Source organism: Scaptodrosophila lebanonensis, unplaced genomic scaffold, assembly GCF_003285725.1.
Source record: "Scaptodrosophila lebanonensis strain 11010-0011.00,11010-0021.00 unplaced genomic scaffold, SlebRS2 tig00001410-arrow-pilon, whole genome shotgun sequence".
NCBI lineage: Eukaryota > Metazoa > Arthropoda > Insecta > Diptera > Drosophilidae > Scaptodrosophila > Scaptodrosophila lebanonensis.
The window spans coordinates 999,714-1,013,673 of NW_022060738.1; the positions used below are offsets into that span (position 1 = coordinate 999,714).

The 13,960-nt window shown below is 41.2% G+C and overlaps 1 protein-coding gene across 1 annotated transcript; it reads left to right on the top strand.

The window, feature by feature from the left end:
• The first annotated feature begins 11,315 nt into the window (after positions 1-11,315).
• Positions 11,316-13,202, top strand: LOC115630483 (repressor of RNA polymerase III transcription MAF1 homolog). The gene is made up of 3 exons (XM_030527064.1): positions 11,316-12,464; positions 12,518-12,795; positions 12,856-13,202. Exons 1-3 carry the CDS (start codon positions 12,099-12,101, stop codon positions 12,908-12,910), a joined length of 699 nt encoding a protein of 232 aa, XP_030382924.1. The 5' UTR covers positions 11,316-12,098; the 3' UTR covers positions 12,911-13,202.
• The last annotated feature ends 758 nt before the right edge of the window (positions 13,203-13,960 follow it).

Below are 13,960 nucleotides of genomic sequence, written 5' to 3' on the forward strand. Positions count from 1 at the left end.
AGCAAGAGGCGATGCTTTTTCGAGCTGTGCGACTCAGCCGAGCACGACCCCTGGGGGAAAGCATATAAGCTCATTGTGAAGCGAATCTACGCTGGCGGACGCAATGCTCCCATGGATGCTGAGAAACTCTCACGAATCGTTAATACCCTATTCCCCTCGAGACCTGAGTCGCCTGCGATGATCCCTACCAGAAACGAGTTATCGCCTGCCTTAGGCGACGTCACCACTGAGGAAGTGCTGCTGGCTGCTCGTAGCTTGCAGCTCAACAAAGCGCCGGGCCCGGATTCTATACCGAACCGCGCACTCAAACTGGCACTATGTATGCACCCTGGGGCGTTCGCTACTCTGTTCGGAAGGTGTATCAGGGAAGGCATATTCCCTGCCTGCTGGAAGGTGCAGAACCTGGTACTACTGCCGAAACCTGGAAAACCACTCGAAGACCCCTCATCTTACAGGCCGATTTGTCTCCTGGACTCGATCGGTAAGGTGCTGGAGAGACTGCTTTGCTCGAGGCTTGAAACAGCAATCGGTCTATCTCCCAACCAGTACGGGTTCAGGAAATCGAGGTCCACCATAGACGCGATCAGTAGAGTGGTGGATCTTGCGTCGAAGGCAATAACAGGTAGCAGATGGAAGGGAGGTGCCAAAGAATACTGCCTGGTGGTGACCCTCGACGTCAAAAATGCATTCAATTCGGCAGACTGGGGATGCATTCTCAACGCACTGGTGGATCAAGGCGTACCCACGTGCCTGGTGCGCTCCATTAGAAGCTACCTTAGCGATCGTATACTTAGGTTTCACACATCGTCTGGCACCAAATCCCTCAATGTTGTCGCTGGCGTCCCCCAAGGGTCGGTCCTAGGGCCGCTGCTCTGGAACGTCATGTATGACGGCATTCTCCGCCTCCAACTCCCACCCGGTACGGAGCTAGTGGGGTACGCAGATGACGTCGCAATTGTAGGCGTTGCGAAAGACATCAAAGCCGTGTAAGACGAGTGCAACCGCTGCATCCGGTCGATCATTAGCTGGCTGAACACCGTGGGCCTGGAACTAGCGGCGGGCAAAACAGAGGCAGTGCTTATCAGCAGCCGCAAGGCGGTAGAGCAAGCGCACATCTCAATTGACGGTACTCTCGTGCGGTCCAAACGATCAATTAACTACCTTGGGGTTAGGTTGGATACGAGATTGTGCTTTCGTGAGCATCTGGAGCAGACGAACAAGAAAGCTGCAGAGGCCACACGGGCGCTAGCTCGAATTATGGCCAACACTCGGGGCCCAAAGCAAGGTCGGAGGTTATTGCTTATGAGCGTAACCAGATCAATAATGCTGTATGCGGCACCGATATGGGCTGCCGCGGTGAACAAGAGGAGCTACATGCGCGACCTCGCTGCTACATACCGTCTTGGCGTCTCCGTGTCTGCAGTGGATTCAGGGCGGTTTCTGACGAAGCCGTACTGGTGATCTCGGAGATGGCACCTATCGACCTCCTCGTCCTGGAAGCGAGCTACCTTCACAGTTTTGCAGCCGGGCGGCCAGACAGAGACGCGCGGGCGGCGGCTAGACGTACGACGGTAAGCAAGTGGCAAGAGCGATGAAATGCCTCGTCAAAAGGCAGGTGGACCCACACGCTCATTACTAACGTAGCATCGTGGATCGGCAGAACACATGGCAAGGTCGACTTCCATCTGACCCAACTTCTGAGCGGCCACGGATGCTTTAGAAGTTACCTGAATAGATTTGGGCACGACTCCAGTGCGGAATGCCCGGCCTGCAGAGGGATACCGGAAGATGCAAACCACGTAGCCTTCCATTGCCCAAGGTTTGAGGCGGACAGAAGGAGATTGGAGGCGACAACCGGATCCCCTCCAACGGCGTCGAACTTTGTGGCCAACATGCTCGCTAACGAAGATTCGTGGGCTGCGAGCGCAAACTTTGCGGCCTCCGTTATGCGCAAGCTCAGGAAACAGGAGCGGGACAGAAGCGCGATACAAGCGGGTTGATCGCCCGGGCGAAGCAATGCCTAACGGCCGTACCGCCTGGACTTTGACCTGCGTATATTATTATTATTATTACTTTTATTGTTATTTCTATCTTCACATTGTTATATTTGTACTTCCAACTCTTTGTCAGATTATATAAAGAATACAAAAAAAAACACACACACACACACACATCCAAGCAGCTGTTCTTGTACTTGCGTGCAAACGATTGAAATAGCCAAATCAAAATGTGAGACACTAATGTGTGAATGTCCATACATATGTGCACATCTATGTATGTACATATGTATCTACATATGTATGTATGTACATTCGTCTTGCACTGACAGAGCAAGAAATGTTAATTAATTAAAAATTATATAAAATTTTTAAAAGTAATTTTTTCTTTGTTTAGTGCATTTGGCATTAGGGTTTTCATTAATAACTTTATACAGCAACAACAAATATCAAATAGTTGGGGTCATCACATACACACACTCACACATACAACAAGCATCAGTTCGTGTCTATGTAAGCGGTTCTCTACGTACGGCTGCAAAAGTAAAGAGAAACATACATGTGTATGTATGTATGCCTGTGTATGAATATAGCATTTATGTACATTCGTATTAATGTATACATTGGACAATCGAACACAGTTGTTTGATTGTAAAAAAAATAATCCTCTAAAAACAACAACAACTGCAAGTCATTGGCTTTGATGGTATCGGTGGCTTCAACTATCGAAAGTTTTACTCTAGCAAATTGAGATGAGAATTGTCAGTGCTTTTTGATCGTGGCTCATCGCTGCACGGCATTGACACGAGGGCCGTGTTTCATATTCCGAGTTTGTGCATGACCGTATTGACTCAATATGGCGCGAAAAGACTCAAATGTGAATTTAAAATTAGGATATACCCTTATAATTATTCCCCTTTTTGCACATAGTCTATCTTAATAGTCTATATATAAAACAGTTTGTCCTGACTAATTGGCATTCAACGCACAGCCCAAACGGTAAAAGGTGAAATTTGGACTCAAGTATCCTTTCATAGTATCCATCATAGTGTAGGAGCACACTAAGAAAGGCTTTTGGAAAATTCTAGCTCCAAAGGGGGGAAAACGAGCTTTAAAAAATATTAGTTATAGTGGTCATGTTCGTTTACCGAAATAGTTTGGCAAGAACAAAAATGTAACGGACTACTGAACAATTTTTTGTCAAGAACAGAAAATGTTCATTTAAATACCTTAAATGCCTTCCTACTGGTAATCTTTAAGGTGAAAACATATGGGTAGGTTATGCACACACAAAATAAATACAATTGGAAACATTATATTGAGCCGGGTTAAGACGGGCAATACCTGCTAGTGTTCTATAAGCAGGGGAAGGAAATTCTTGGGGCCGACGCTTTGTTTCGACAAAACGTGAATGCTTTGCAAAACGACCGTCAATCAGACACTGCAACTATTAACAGCGAACTTTCATTAACTTACACAATTGAGTCCACCGACAAGCCTTGGAATTGGTTCAGAAATCAGATCATACTGAAAGAAGCGCGTTTCCCATTAAAATGGAACTTAATACTTTTCGGCGGCAAGGAGCGCCTTTTAATAAGCTTCACGGACAAGAGGTCGTAAATCCTGGTGTAGTGTACGCGATACACTGCGATTTGCCGCACTGGCAAGTTTCCATATTGCATATTTCCCGGCAACGAAATTCTAACACTGCAAGAATATGGTGTCGGATATAACCATTAAAAACGAGCAGATTGAGATCATCACCGGTGAACATAATCGCGCACACAGAGCCGCTCAGGAAAACGTCAAACAGTTCCTTCGTGACTATTTTTTACCAAAAATTAGCAAATTGGCCAGGCGAAATACGACAGACATTAAAAAAAGCAAGAGCTGGTGAAAACCCCAATTCTAACATATGCAAGCGAAATGCTGCATATCGACATTTGACCAATTTTCTAAATTCGTCATCGTGCAGCCGATAGCGTCAAAGGCAATAGTCGATGTCTGGGTACCCATAATTCAGTTGGGGAATTTGTTCCCAAATATCTGAACAATATATTGCGTTGAATTCGGAGAAAATCACGTCTTTGCTTAAAAATAGCTACGGCATAGATGTCGTGAACGCGCGCTCCCCTACACAGCTCTTCAAATGGTTAGGTGGAGCGTTTCCACAGCACTATGACGGAGATTGCGCAATGCCTAAGAATTGACAAGAATATCAACGAAACAGTAGAGTTGATCTTGAGAGCAACAGTGGAGTACAACAACACTTTGCATTCAGTGATAAAAATAATAAAAGGTTGGACAATACATTGACCCCATTGTGCTCTAAGGAAAACAAAAGGCAGACATGGGAACGTGATTCTCATTGCCGACTGCTGCTGTTGACGCCAATGGTTCCATCGCGAATAATCCTGTTACCGCTGCCTGTTCTGCGGTGGTTCCCATCACTGCTACGTCCATGATGTTTCAGAAGATGCCATCAAACTGCACATTTGTCAAAACATTCCTTCTTGCTTGGCTGATGACGTTTTAATTTCGAAATTCATGTTTAAGTATAAGCGTAACATTTCTTCTTTCAAAATTTGTGTTCCTAATAATATATTTAAAATAATCGTTGACCCTGCTTTTTGTTATCATATTTACTGAAACATGGCTTAGGTTTAAGTGTTCAATTCAGAAATATTTATTCAAAAATATTATATTTAGAGACAGGACCGTATACGACGCAAAGGGGGTGGTGTGTTGCTGTAGACTCTCTTTTTTCGTCTGAAATTGTCCCTTTTGAAAATCCGTTTTCAATAGAGTTTATATGCGTAAAGCTTGTATTTAAGGGGTTTTCTATATTTGTCACTTGTTCTTATATTCCACCAGCATCTGATAATGAAACTTACCTTCTTCACCGTTCTGCAATACAAAGCATATGCAGTATGCCTAAAGATAGAGGCTATATGACCGTTTTTGGTCGTTTTAACTTGCCTGACGTATCATGGTCAGCATTAGATGATGCAAATTTCCTAACTCCCTCTTCTGCCTGTCAATTTTTAGATGGTATGCTTGATATACCTCTTTTTCAAGTTAATGCGGTGTTAACAGTTACAACATCATTGCAGGTCCATAATTTCCCCGTTCCAACTTAGATTTATAAAACGCCGCTCTACCGCAACGAATCTCTTTGAGTTCTCATCGTTTGTATCGAATGGGGTTTTAGCTAAGTGCCAGACGGATGTAGTCTATACTGACTTTAGCCAAGCTTTTGATTCTGTCAATCATGAGCTCTTGATCCACAAGTTGGGGCGTTTGGGATTTCCCAAAAATCGTATTGTATGGACATCTAGTTATTTGTTTGGCAGAACACAGCCTGTGATTATACTCTGTACATGAAATGTAGAGAAGTATATTAGGTTTGCGGGAGCTGAAAAATGTAACAGGCAGAAGGAGGCGTGGCAGACCCCACAAAGTATATATATTCTTGATCAGCATGACGAGACGAGTCGATCTAGCCCTGTCTGTCTGTCCGTCTGTCAGTCTGTCCGTCCGTATGAACACCTGGATCTCAGAGACTATAAGAGATAGAGACACCAAATTTTGCACAAAGATGCGTTATGTGTGTATTCTATACAAGTTTGTTTTATTTTTTTGATTTTCCCCCCCACTTCCCCCCTATGGGGGTTTTCCCGATTTTCCATTAGTATAATCGCCTATATCTCGGAGACTATAAGACCTAGGAACACCAAATTTTAGTCCCAGATGCTTTATGTGAATACGCAGAAAATGTATATTTTGGAATTTCCCTCCCTCCCCCCTCTACCCCGCAAATCGTAACTCCCGTAGTTCTTGGAATTTCGAACTAAATATTTTGTAAATACCCCCAGTTGGTTATTATATGTCCGTATACCAAGTTTCACTATGATAGACCGATTTGACGAGAAGTTATAGCCATAAATATATTTGCTGCTGCAGCGCTGCTCAAGCGCTGCCCGCGGCTGTTGTTGATGTTGCTGTTTGGTTGGCTGCGAAAATGCGTACACAGACAGGAATAGATGCGCATAGGCATACATACACTCACACAGACGCAATTGCTATGTAAATGTGCAATGACAAACCCTTTACGTGAGTTCGAATAAATTTTTTTTTTTTTTTATTTTCTTAATTTTTTTATTTTCTATAATTATTGTAAACATATGTACAGAGTATTTCAAAGTCGGGACACCCGACTTTAGCTTTTTTACTTGTTATAATTGATCTTCCATCATCCTCAACTCACTCTCGTGTCCTAATGTATACCGATGAAAAAAAAAACTGTGCCTTTATTATAAAAATGTTCAGTTTCATGAAAATGTACATCTTGACCTCTATGCCTTCCAATTGTGGTGTTCCCGTAATCTGTTGAACATTTTGTTAATGTTCATTTTTAATTTTGTTAAATGTAAGCTAATGAAGTTCCACCAATCCAAGGCTAACTTCGTTTCATATTATTTAAATAAAATTCCTTTAGAACGGATTTCCACTGTTAGCGACTTAGGTGCACTGGGGGATGCTAAACTTTGTTTTAACGATCACATCTCCACCAATGTTAATAAACCAAAGGGCACTCTATGCTTCATTAAACGTTGGGCGAAGGAAGGACCCCTACACAACTCTAATTTTGTATACGGCCTACCTTAGAATATTGTTGAAGTGTCTGGTGCCCGCATTATCCAATTCATAAAGCACGCATTGAATCTTTTCAAAGGCAATTTCTTTTGTTTGCCTTACGTGGTCTTAATGGAGTAGAACTGACCCTCTATCACCATATTCTCACAGGCTACAATTGTTAGGTCTTATATATTTGTAACTTGTTAATATCCGGACCTCATTAGGTGTTGATTTTATACATAAATTAATTTCTGGCGAATTCGAGTCTTCGGTGCTTGTTAGCCAAATTAACTTTACGGTTCCTCAAAGACCTACAAGATTTTTTGCTCCCTTAAGCCCTAATCGCTGTACTACGCTTTGCACAGTTCGTTTCGGGTTCTATGTAGCAAATATAATCAATTGAGCCATTTTTTTTTTGCCATGAGAGCTCTGTCAGTTCCATTAAATCATGCAAACTTAATTTCTTAAGATCTGAATAATATTTTTTGTTGCTCTTTAATATCTTTACTTTTTTATAAAATTTTTTGTAATTCTATTTAATTTTAATTTTGTTCTTTTTTTCTATTGTTTTTATTTTTAATATCTGAATGCATTACCAGTATGTTTTTATGTTATGTTATATTTTATGTTTATGAGATTGACAGATATTTATCAGAAATAAATAAATAAATGAAGGGGAGTGTGGTCCATAATAAATAAAATAACTAAGAAGCACAAGAGCCTCATAGCCCATTTTCACTCTTGCAGGTTTGTGGGTGCGATCCTCTCTATCATAGCAATAGCGAACGTTCGGATTAGCGACTATTCACAATCCAGCTACATAAACGTAGTAGACGGGAATGCTCTGGTGTGGGAGCAGCGGGACTACTTGATGCACTCCAGTAATTTGACGGACTTTGAGAACATCGCCGATGATACAAGAAAGTTGTCCGAATTATTTCCACAATCGCACAAGTTGTTGGACGTCAACACAGATCACATTAGAAGCCTTTTGTCCGTATTAAAAATACACCACAGAATTTCCAGATGCTTCCATTTTCTGGGCACAGCCCTTAAGGTGATAGCAAGCATGTTAATAACGGCAATTCAAAATTTAATGTTCACAATCACTCTCGCTAAGTCTAACAGAGTAAACCCCACTGTTTTTGATCACAATGATTTGAAATATCTGGTTGAACACGCCATAGACGTACCCATAGTTAGCTAAATGGAGGCATAAAGGTCTTTCAGTCCGAAAATATTGGTCACATATTGATTGTGTACCCCAGGGTTAAGTCTTTTGCAAAAGGGTCACCATATTCCCCGTGTCCCATCATCACACTTTGCTGCAGTTACAAGATGACACAGTGGCTGAGTGCGCTGGGGATACCTTGGCAGTCACGGAGTGCACCGCAACAACTTATACTACTTTCTGCAGGCAGGCGAATCATGACAATTGCGAACCCTGAACGCTGCCACTCGCAGCCCAGTAATCTGAAGCAAGTCGTGCTCGTGGATGACGGCGTCATAATCGTCAATAAGAGCCCGGACCGGATTAGTGCAGACGACGGCCCTGAGATATCAACAAAGGGCACAAACCTCGTCACCTTTGAGCGCTCGGCTGTTATCAATGACACCAAATATGTGAATCAACGCGAAGCCCTAAGCGAAACGACGGGCAAAGCGGCATCACCACTTTTAAACATCATCAGCCACGATCCGGTTTTAAGCAAGCCGTTCCTCCATAGGATGAGTAATCAAAGCTTGCATACCATCCGCGAGTTCAGGGATGAGGTTGCGTCGAATTAGTTAGAATTAGTAATGCCATTTAGTAATGGGGGACGAAGAACGATTTTATATTTCCTCGTGAAAAACACCAGCTCTGTTTTACTGGGGTTTACACTTAGGCCACTTGACGTTACCCAAGTTGAAAGTGTGCTTAATGCATCGGTCATGCGTTCGTACAAAGTTTGAGGGAATTTACCCGAGAGGGAAATGGTCACGTCTTCTGCGTAGGCTATCGCGCGGCATCCCCCTATCCCTTCTAAGGATCGTAGGAGTGAGTTGACCGCCACGTTCCATAAGAAGAGTGAGAGTACACCGCCCTGAGGCGGACGTGGACAGCCCCAGTGTAGACTTGATGGACCGACTAGTGAGAAGCTGTCTTACCAGTTCCACAATGGAGTTGTCCATCCCCAAGTCTGTGAGTGAGCTTGTGATGGCGCTTGGAGACACATTGTTGAAAGCACCATCTATGTCTAAGAAGGCGGTAGGTGTGAAATAAAGCTGCGGAGCCGCGGAGTGCGGAGCTGCAGAGTGCGGAGCTTAAAAAACTTTTCGTGTGTCTACTCCGCTTGTGTTCAACCAAGTGACTATTTGCTTACTTGTGACTAGTGAGGGTTCGTTATACAATAAGTATGGAGTGACAATATATCGATATTACGATTAGTATACAATGTATTGGTGTTTAACAAAACAATAGTGTTAGAAGATTTTTAACTGTTTTAAATTTGAAAATATGATTTTGGCGGCAACAGGAGTATTCCCAGAATCGCATCTAGTGCGTCGTGATTATTGCAGTGTATTGCCAGTGGACCACATAAGGGGCCATGCCCCATTTCAGTCCAATGGATTTCCTGCAGGTATAGAGTACGATTGTGGCTTTTCTTACTCTGTCTTCAATGTTAAAGTACCAGTTCAACTTCCTATCCAGTATCAAACCTAGATGTTTGGCTGAGCTGCTGAAGGATAGTGGTACCCCATTTAGTAATGGGAGGCGACGAGGAGGAATTTTATATTTCCTAGTGAATAACATCAGCTCTGTTTTGCTGGGGTTCACCCTTAGGCCACTTGACATCGCCCAAATGGAAGTGTCCATTCCCAGTTGTGTAAGTAAGCTTCCGATGGCGTTAGGAGGCACATTGTTAAAAGCGCCTTCTATGTCTAGGAAGGCGGTAAGGGTGTATTGTTTGATATTGAGAGCTTTTTCAATGCCCGAAGTGACAGCAGGGAGTGCCGTTTTTGTATATTTCCCTTTGTTGTATGCGTGCTGAGAGCCTGAAAGCTCTGAGAGCGGGATCTTGCTTCGCAAGTAGAGACCCAATAGTCTCTCGACCGTCTTTAACAGAAATGTTGAGCGACTTATTGGACTGAAATCTTTCGGGGTAGTGTGCCAGGCTTTACCTGCTTTGGGAATGAGACCACTTTTGATCTAAGCCAAGCTTCTGGGATATTCCTTGTCAGGAAGATTTTGTGAAAAATATCTGCCAACCATCTGATGGCAGTATTTCCTGCGGGAATTAACTGCGCTGGAATAATGTTATACGGCCCTGCTAATTTGTAGGGCTTGAAGCTTTTTATTGCGTACCTGATATTATTTTCAGATAATAAATTGGGCAGCGTTTGAGATGGACCAGCGCTTGGCGCATTAGTGGTCAGTTTAATGCTTCTGGAGCTGGGAAAATGGGTGCCAAGTGCTGCGATTGATTTCTAATAGGCTTCGTCCGACCGCATGCCATGACAGGCAATGGTATTAACCCTGCCTTGATGCCATCCTGCATCGTCGCATATTGGTGGTGGTCCTCCACTGGTCGCCAGGTCTGTTAGAAATGACCTTGCAGCTCATTTTCGACTCCTGCCAATCTGTGTCTCGGGATAAAACCATCTATGCTGCCCATGTCTAGGACACCATTGAGGATCTTATCCTTCGCCACTTCTGCGAAGGTGCGATGCAGAGGCTGCGGATATCGTGTTCGCTCCGGTGGTTGTGGCGGCGTTTCTCCTGCGGAAATCTGCCTTTTCGAAGCATTTGTATGTCTTCTCACCGGAGATGGCTTGAAATCCGCTAAGATTTTCTTTGACTATTCAACCATCCTTCGTTCGCCTGTTGACGTCCCGGGGGCAGAATGGCTTTTTTTGCAATATGTCTGATCCGCGTCTCTTGTCTTTAAACGTCGTTTTTGTTTTAGGTGGTGGCATCGCCGAAGTGCCTGGCTGTGCAGAGTTACCAGCCACATCCCCTTCGACTGCTGGCTTGGCAGCTTGGCTTAGCTGCTTCGCCTTGGACGTGGAGGGGGTCTGATGCTCCCCAGATTCTAAGACAACCGATTGGCTTGTTGGATTGCAATGGGATGGGAGCTGCTGGGAGTTCCCACTTATGTTGCTTATTAAAAATTACATTTTTTTGTAACAGTTTATAACAATTTTATAACATTTGGAATTTTGCGCAATGTCCGGGTGGCGAACTATGTTTACGCCTACAAAAAACTAGCATTTCAAATTGAATTCAGATTAATTAATACTCAGTATTTGGTATTTTTTCATACAAAAATTGCGTCAAGTAAATATTTTTTTTAACTTCCGTTTTACTCACAACATTAGACTTAACTCAACAAATTGTGATGATTGAAAAATGTAATTTTCTATTTGGGCTTATGGGGCATCGCTTGTTGTTGTTGTTTTGGGTGCTCTGTGTGAATGCTTGTGTAAGGGGGTGGCAGTCGGACCGTTGCCCCCACCCACCATAAATAACATTGCTAAAACTAATGAATTGCATTCGTTAAAATATGGAATATCGAGTTCTCATTTTTTTAATTTATCGATGCATTTATTACAGCCCTGTAGTTTGTAACGAGTTATTAAGATGGACTTCCCTGAAATAATTATGAACATGTAAAAAACAATAAATTATTGGATTCGTTTCGGAAAAAGCATAAGTACAACTGGGCTTAAATGCATGTCGTATAATTCCTTGCAAGTTTATTATTTAGTTTCCTATGTCGGTAAACGTACACACATGAACTTAAATGTATCTTGTTCAATGGAATTGGAACATTTTTAGTATGTGCATATATTTATACAAAGTGATTACATAAAAATACTTTTTGTTCTTTACGAATATTTGGTCTACATATTCCCTTCATTATATTTATTAATGAATGTATATTACTACAATCGCGTACATAGAGAGAAAGATTATACGATTGTATAAATGCGTGTGTGTATGGATGTATAACAAGATTAATTAAATCAAAACGAGATTAAAGAAATAATTTATTTACGAAACTAAAAAAGCCGAAAAAGAAAAAACCTCTAAAAAAATATTAATCCACGAGGAAAAACTACGATATATAATATTTGGTGAAGTGTAATGTTAACAAAACACAAAAACCTCGAAAATAAATTTGCCTATAAAAAAGTTGCAGTTAAAAAGAGAATTATCGTCCATCCGAATACCATGTTTAGAAATTTTATACTTTCCACCATAGCCTGGGCAATGAACATAAGAGCAAATCAAATAACGTTCGTCAGTGTACCACAGAAATTTGTAAGAATACATATGCTTCAAAGAGCCATCTAAATAGATACATGCAACATTTAACAAAGGACTTGATAATATTAACTTCGCTGTCCGGAATTAAAAAATTCGACCTTATATCAGGCATTTTTAAGCATATTTAAGGCGGGTGGAAAATTAGAAAAGCCATGAAGCTTTTGGAAAGCTCCCGATTTGAGGCCATAAATAATGCCCTTTCAATTCAAACTGGAGGAGGAATTACGATTTTTGGGCGTATTGAAAGTTATTCATGCAAAATGGTTGCAGCAGATAAAGCCCTTTATAAACGATTTACATCGGAGACACGCGGAATCGGTCCTCACGACTTACAAGCCTTATCTCCTCCTCAAACACTGGCAGATTTTTCGCCGAATTTCCATCGAAATCAGAGCAACAGCCAGTCTGGTGATGAAGGAGTAATTCTTTGCGACACGATATCTCGCAAAACGCTGTTTTATTTAATTGCGACCTTGAATGCATCATTTGAACCGGATTATGATTTTTCCGATGCAAAGGTAAGGATGTCGCAAAAAAAAATATATTGACTTTTATAAACCTTGTTTTTTAGTCGCATGAGTTTAGCAAGGAACCATCTTTACCCTGGGTAATGAACTCTGTACATTCAAATTTATCGGCTTTGGCTGGGGATCAATATCAAGTTCTGCGGCAACCTTTGTGGACCGCTGTGGACGACGAAATAATTTTATCGGAATGCGACATTTATAGCTATAATCCAGATTTAAGCTCGGATCCATTTGGAGAACCCGGTTGCTTGTGGTCCTTTAATTACTTTTTTTACAACAAAAAGCTTAAGAGAATTGTATTTTTCACAAGTCGAGCGGTGAAGTATGTTCCTCAATAATTTAAAAAAACATCTGTTAATGCTGCGTTTACTTTCTACTACAGTTCTCTTTATGCTGGAGACACTTCTGACTTTACGATGGAAGATGATGTTTACTAGATGATGGCCTTCACTTTAGAACACTTTCAAGCCTCGAACATTAAATTCGTGCCCCTAATTGCACAAAAGCAGATGCATGTTGCGGAATTGTTTGTGCTGAAATGAGAATAACGTTTATTTTATATACTTTTAAATAGGCATCAGCCTTGATTCATTCATTAAAATAATTTTGCATTATATCACTTGTCCATTATTTATATTAATAATGTTCCAATATAAATGTATTTCATATATCGATTAAGCGTAATTACATATTTATTCATATCTTATAAAGTTTCAATTTAACATATTAGTGCAGGAAGAAATTTCATCATTATTTTGTTACGAGAGGATTGCCGTCATAGATTGTTTATGTATTTTCAGAAGTTCTGGATCTTTCAACATTAATAGTATTGAAGCATACTAAAAGAAATACATAGAAAATAAAATAATTTTTAGTATATAATTATAATATATTGAGTTCTACAAATTAGTTTATAAAAGGGTTTGGCTTGTGGAATGTGGTGGGTAGTACAACATTTCAAAATTTCAAATCAATTCGGAAAATTTTGTACAAGTATATCGCCATGGTTTGTTAGAATATAAATACATACCTCCACAAAAATCGCAAATGAACTTTTTTGAAGTGCAGTATCTCCAATTATATTTGAAGTTAGAAGTTTGGCTAAACTTTTCCAATCCCGAAGTAAAATGCACATTTGTGATAAATGGAGTTTGTGATATGTGTCGGAAAGTTTTACTTCATGACCAAGTTGACTGCTAATGGGAGGTGAACACGAGGTATTTTTGTTAGACCAAAACTCATCGGCTGGATCATGAAGAATCCGAAGAGCATGACAGAGAACCTGTTTTGGGATTCTTCGAGGAGGAAACTGAAAAGCATTGAATTTTAGCTTTGAAACTTTTGGCTTGGTTTTTCTATTCCGTTTAATAGGCTTCATTTTTAACCTGCAATTAACCAATCGTACAAAATTACAAATTTAGTACACTTATATTAATGCCACCAAACCTTCTACAAAAAAAAGATGAGCCCAAACTATTAGAGAAGGC

Excerpts from the sequence above, each read along its gene's own strand:
- LOC115630483 (XM_030527064.1), top strand. The coding sequence starts at position 12,099 with ATGAAGCTTTTGGAAAGCTCCCGATTTGAGGCCATAAATAATGCCCTT. Across the intron at positions 12,465-12,517 it reads ATGATTTTTCCGATGCAAAG|TCGCATGAGTTTAGCAAGGA; the intron begins GTAAGGATGTCG and ends CTTGTTTTTTAG. Across the intron at positions 12,796-12,855 it reads TTCACAAGTCGAGCGGTGAA|TTCTCTTTATGCTGGAGACA; the intron begins GTATGTTCCTCA and ends TTTCTACTACAG.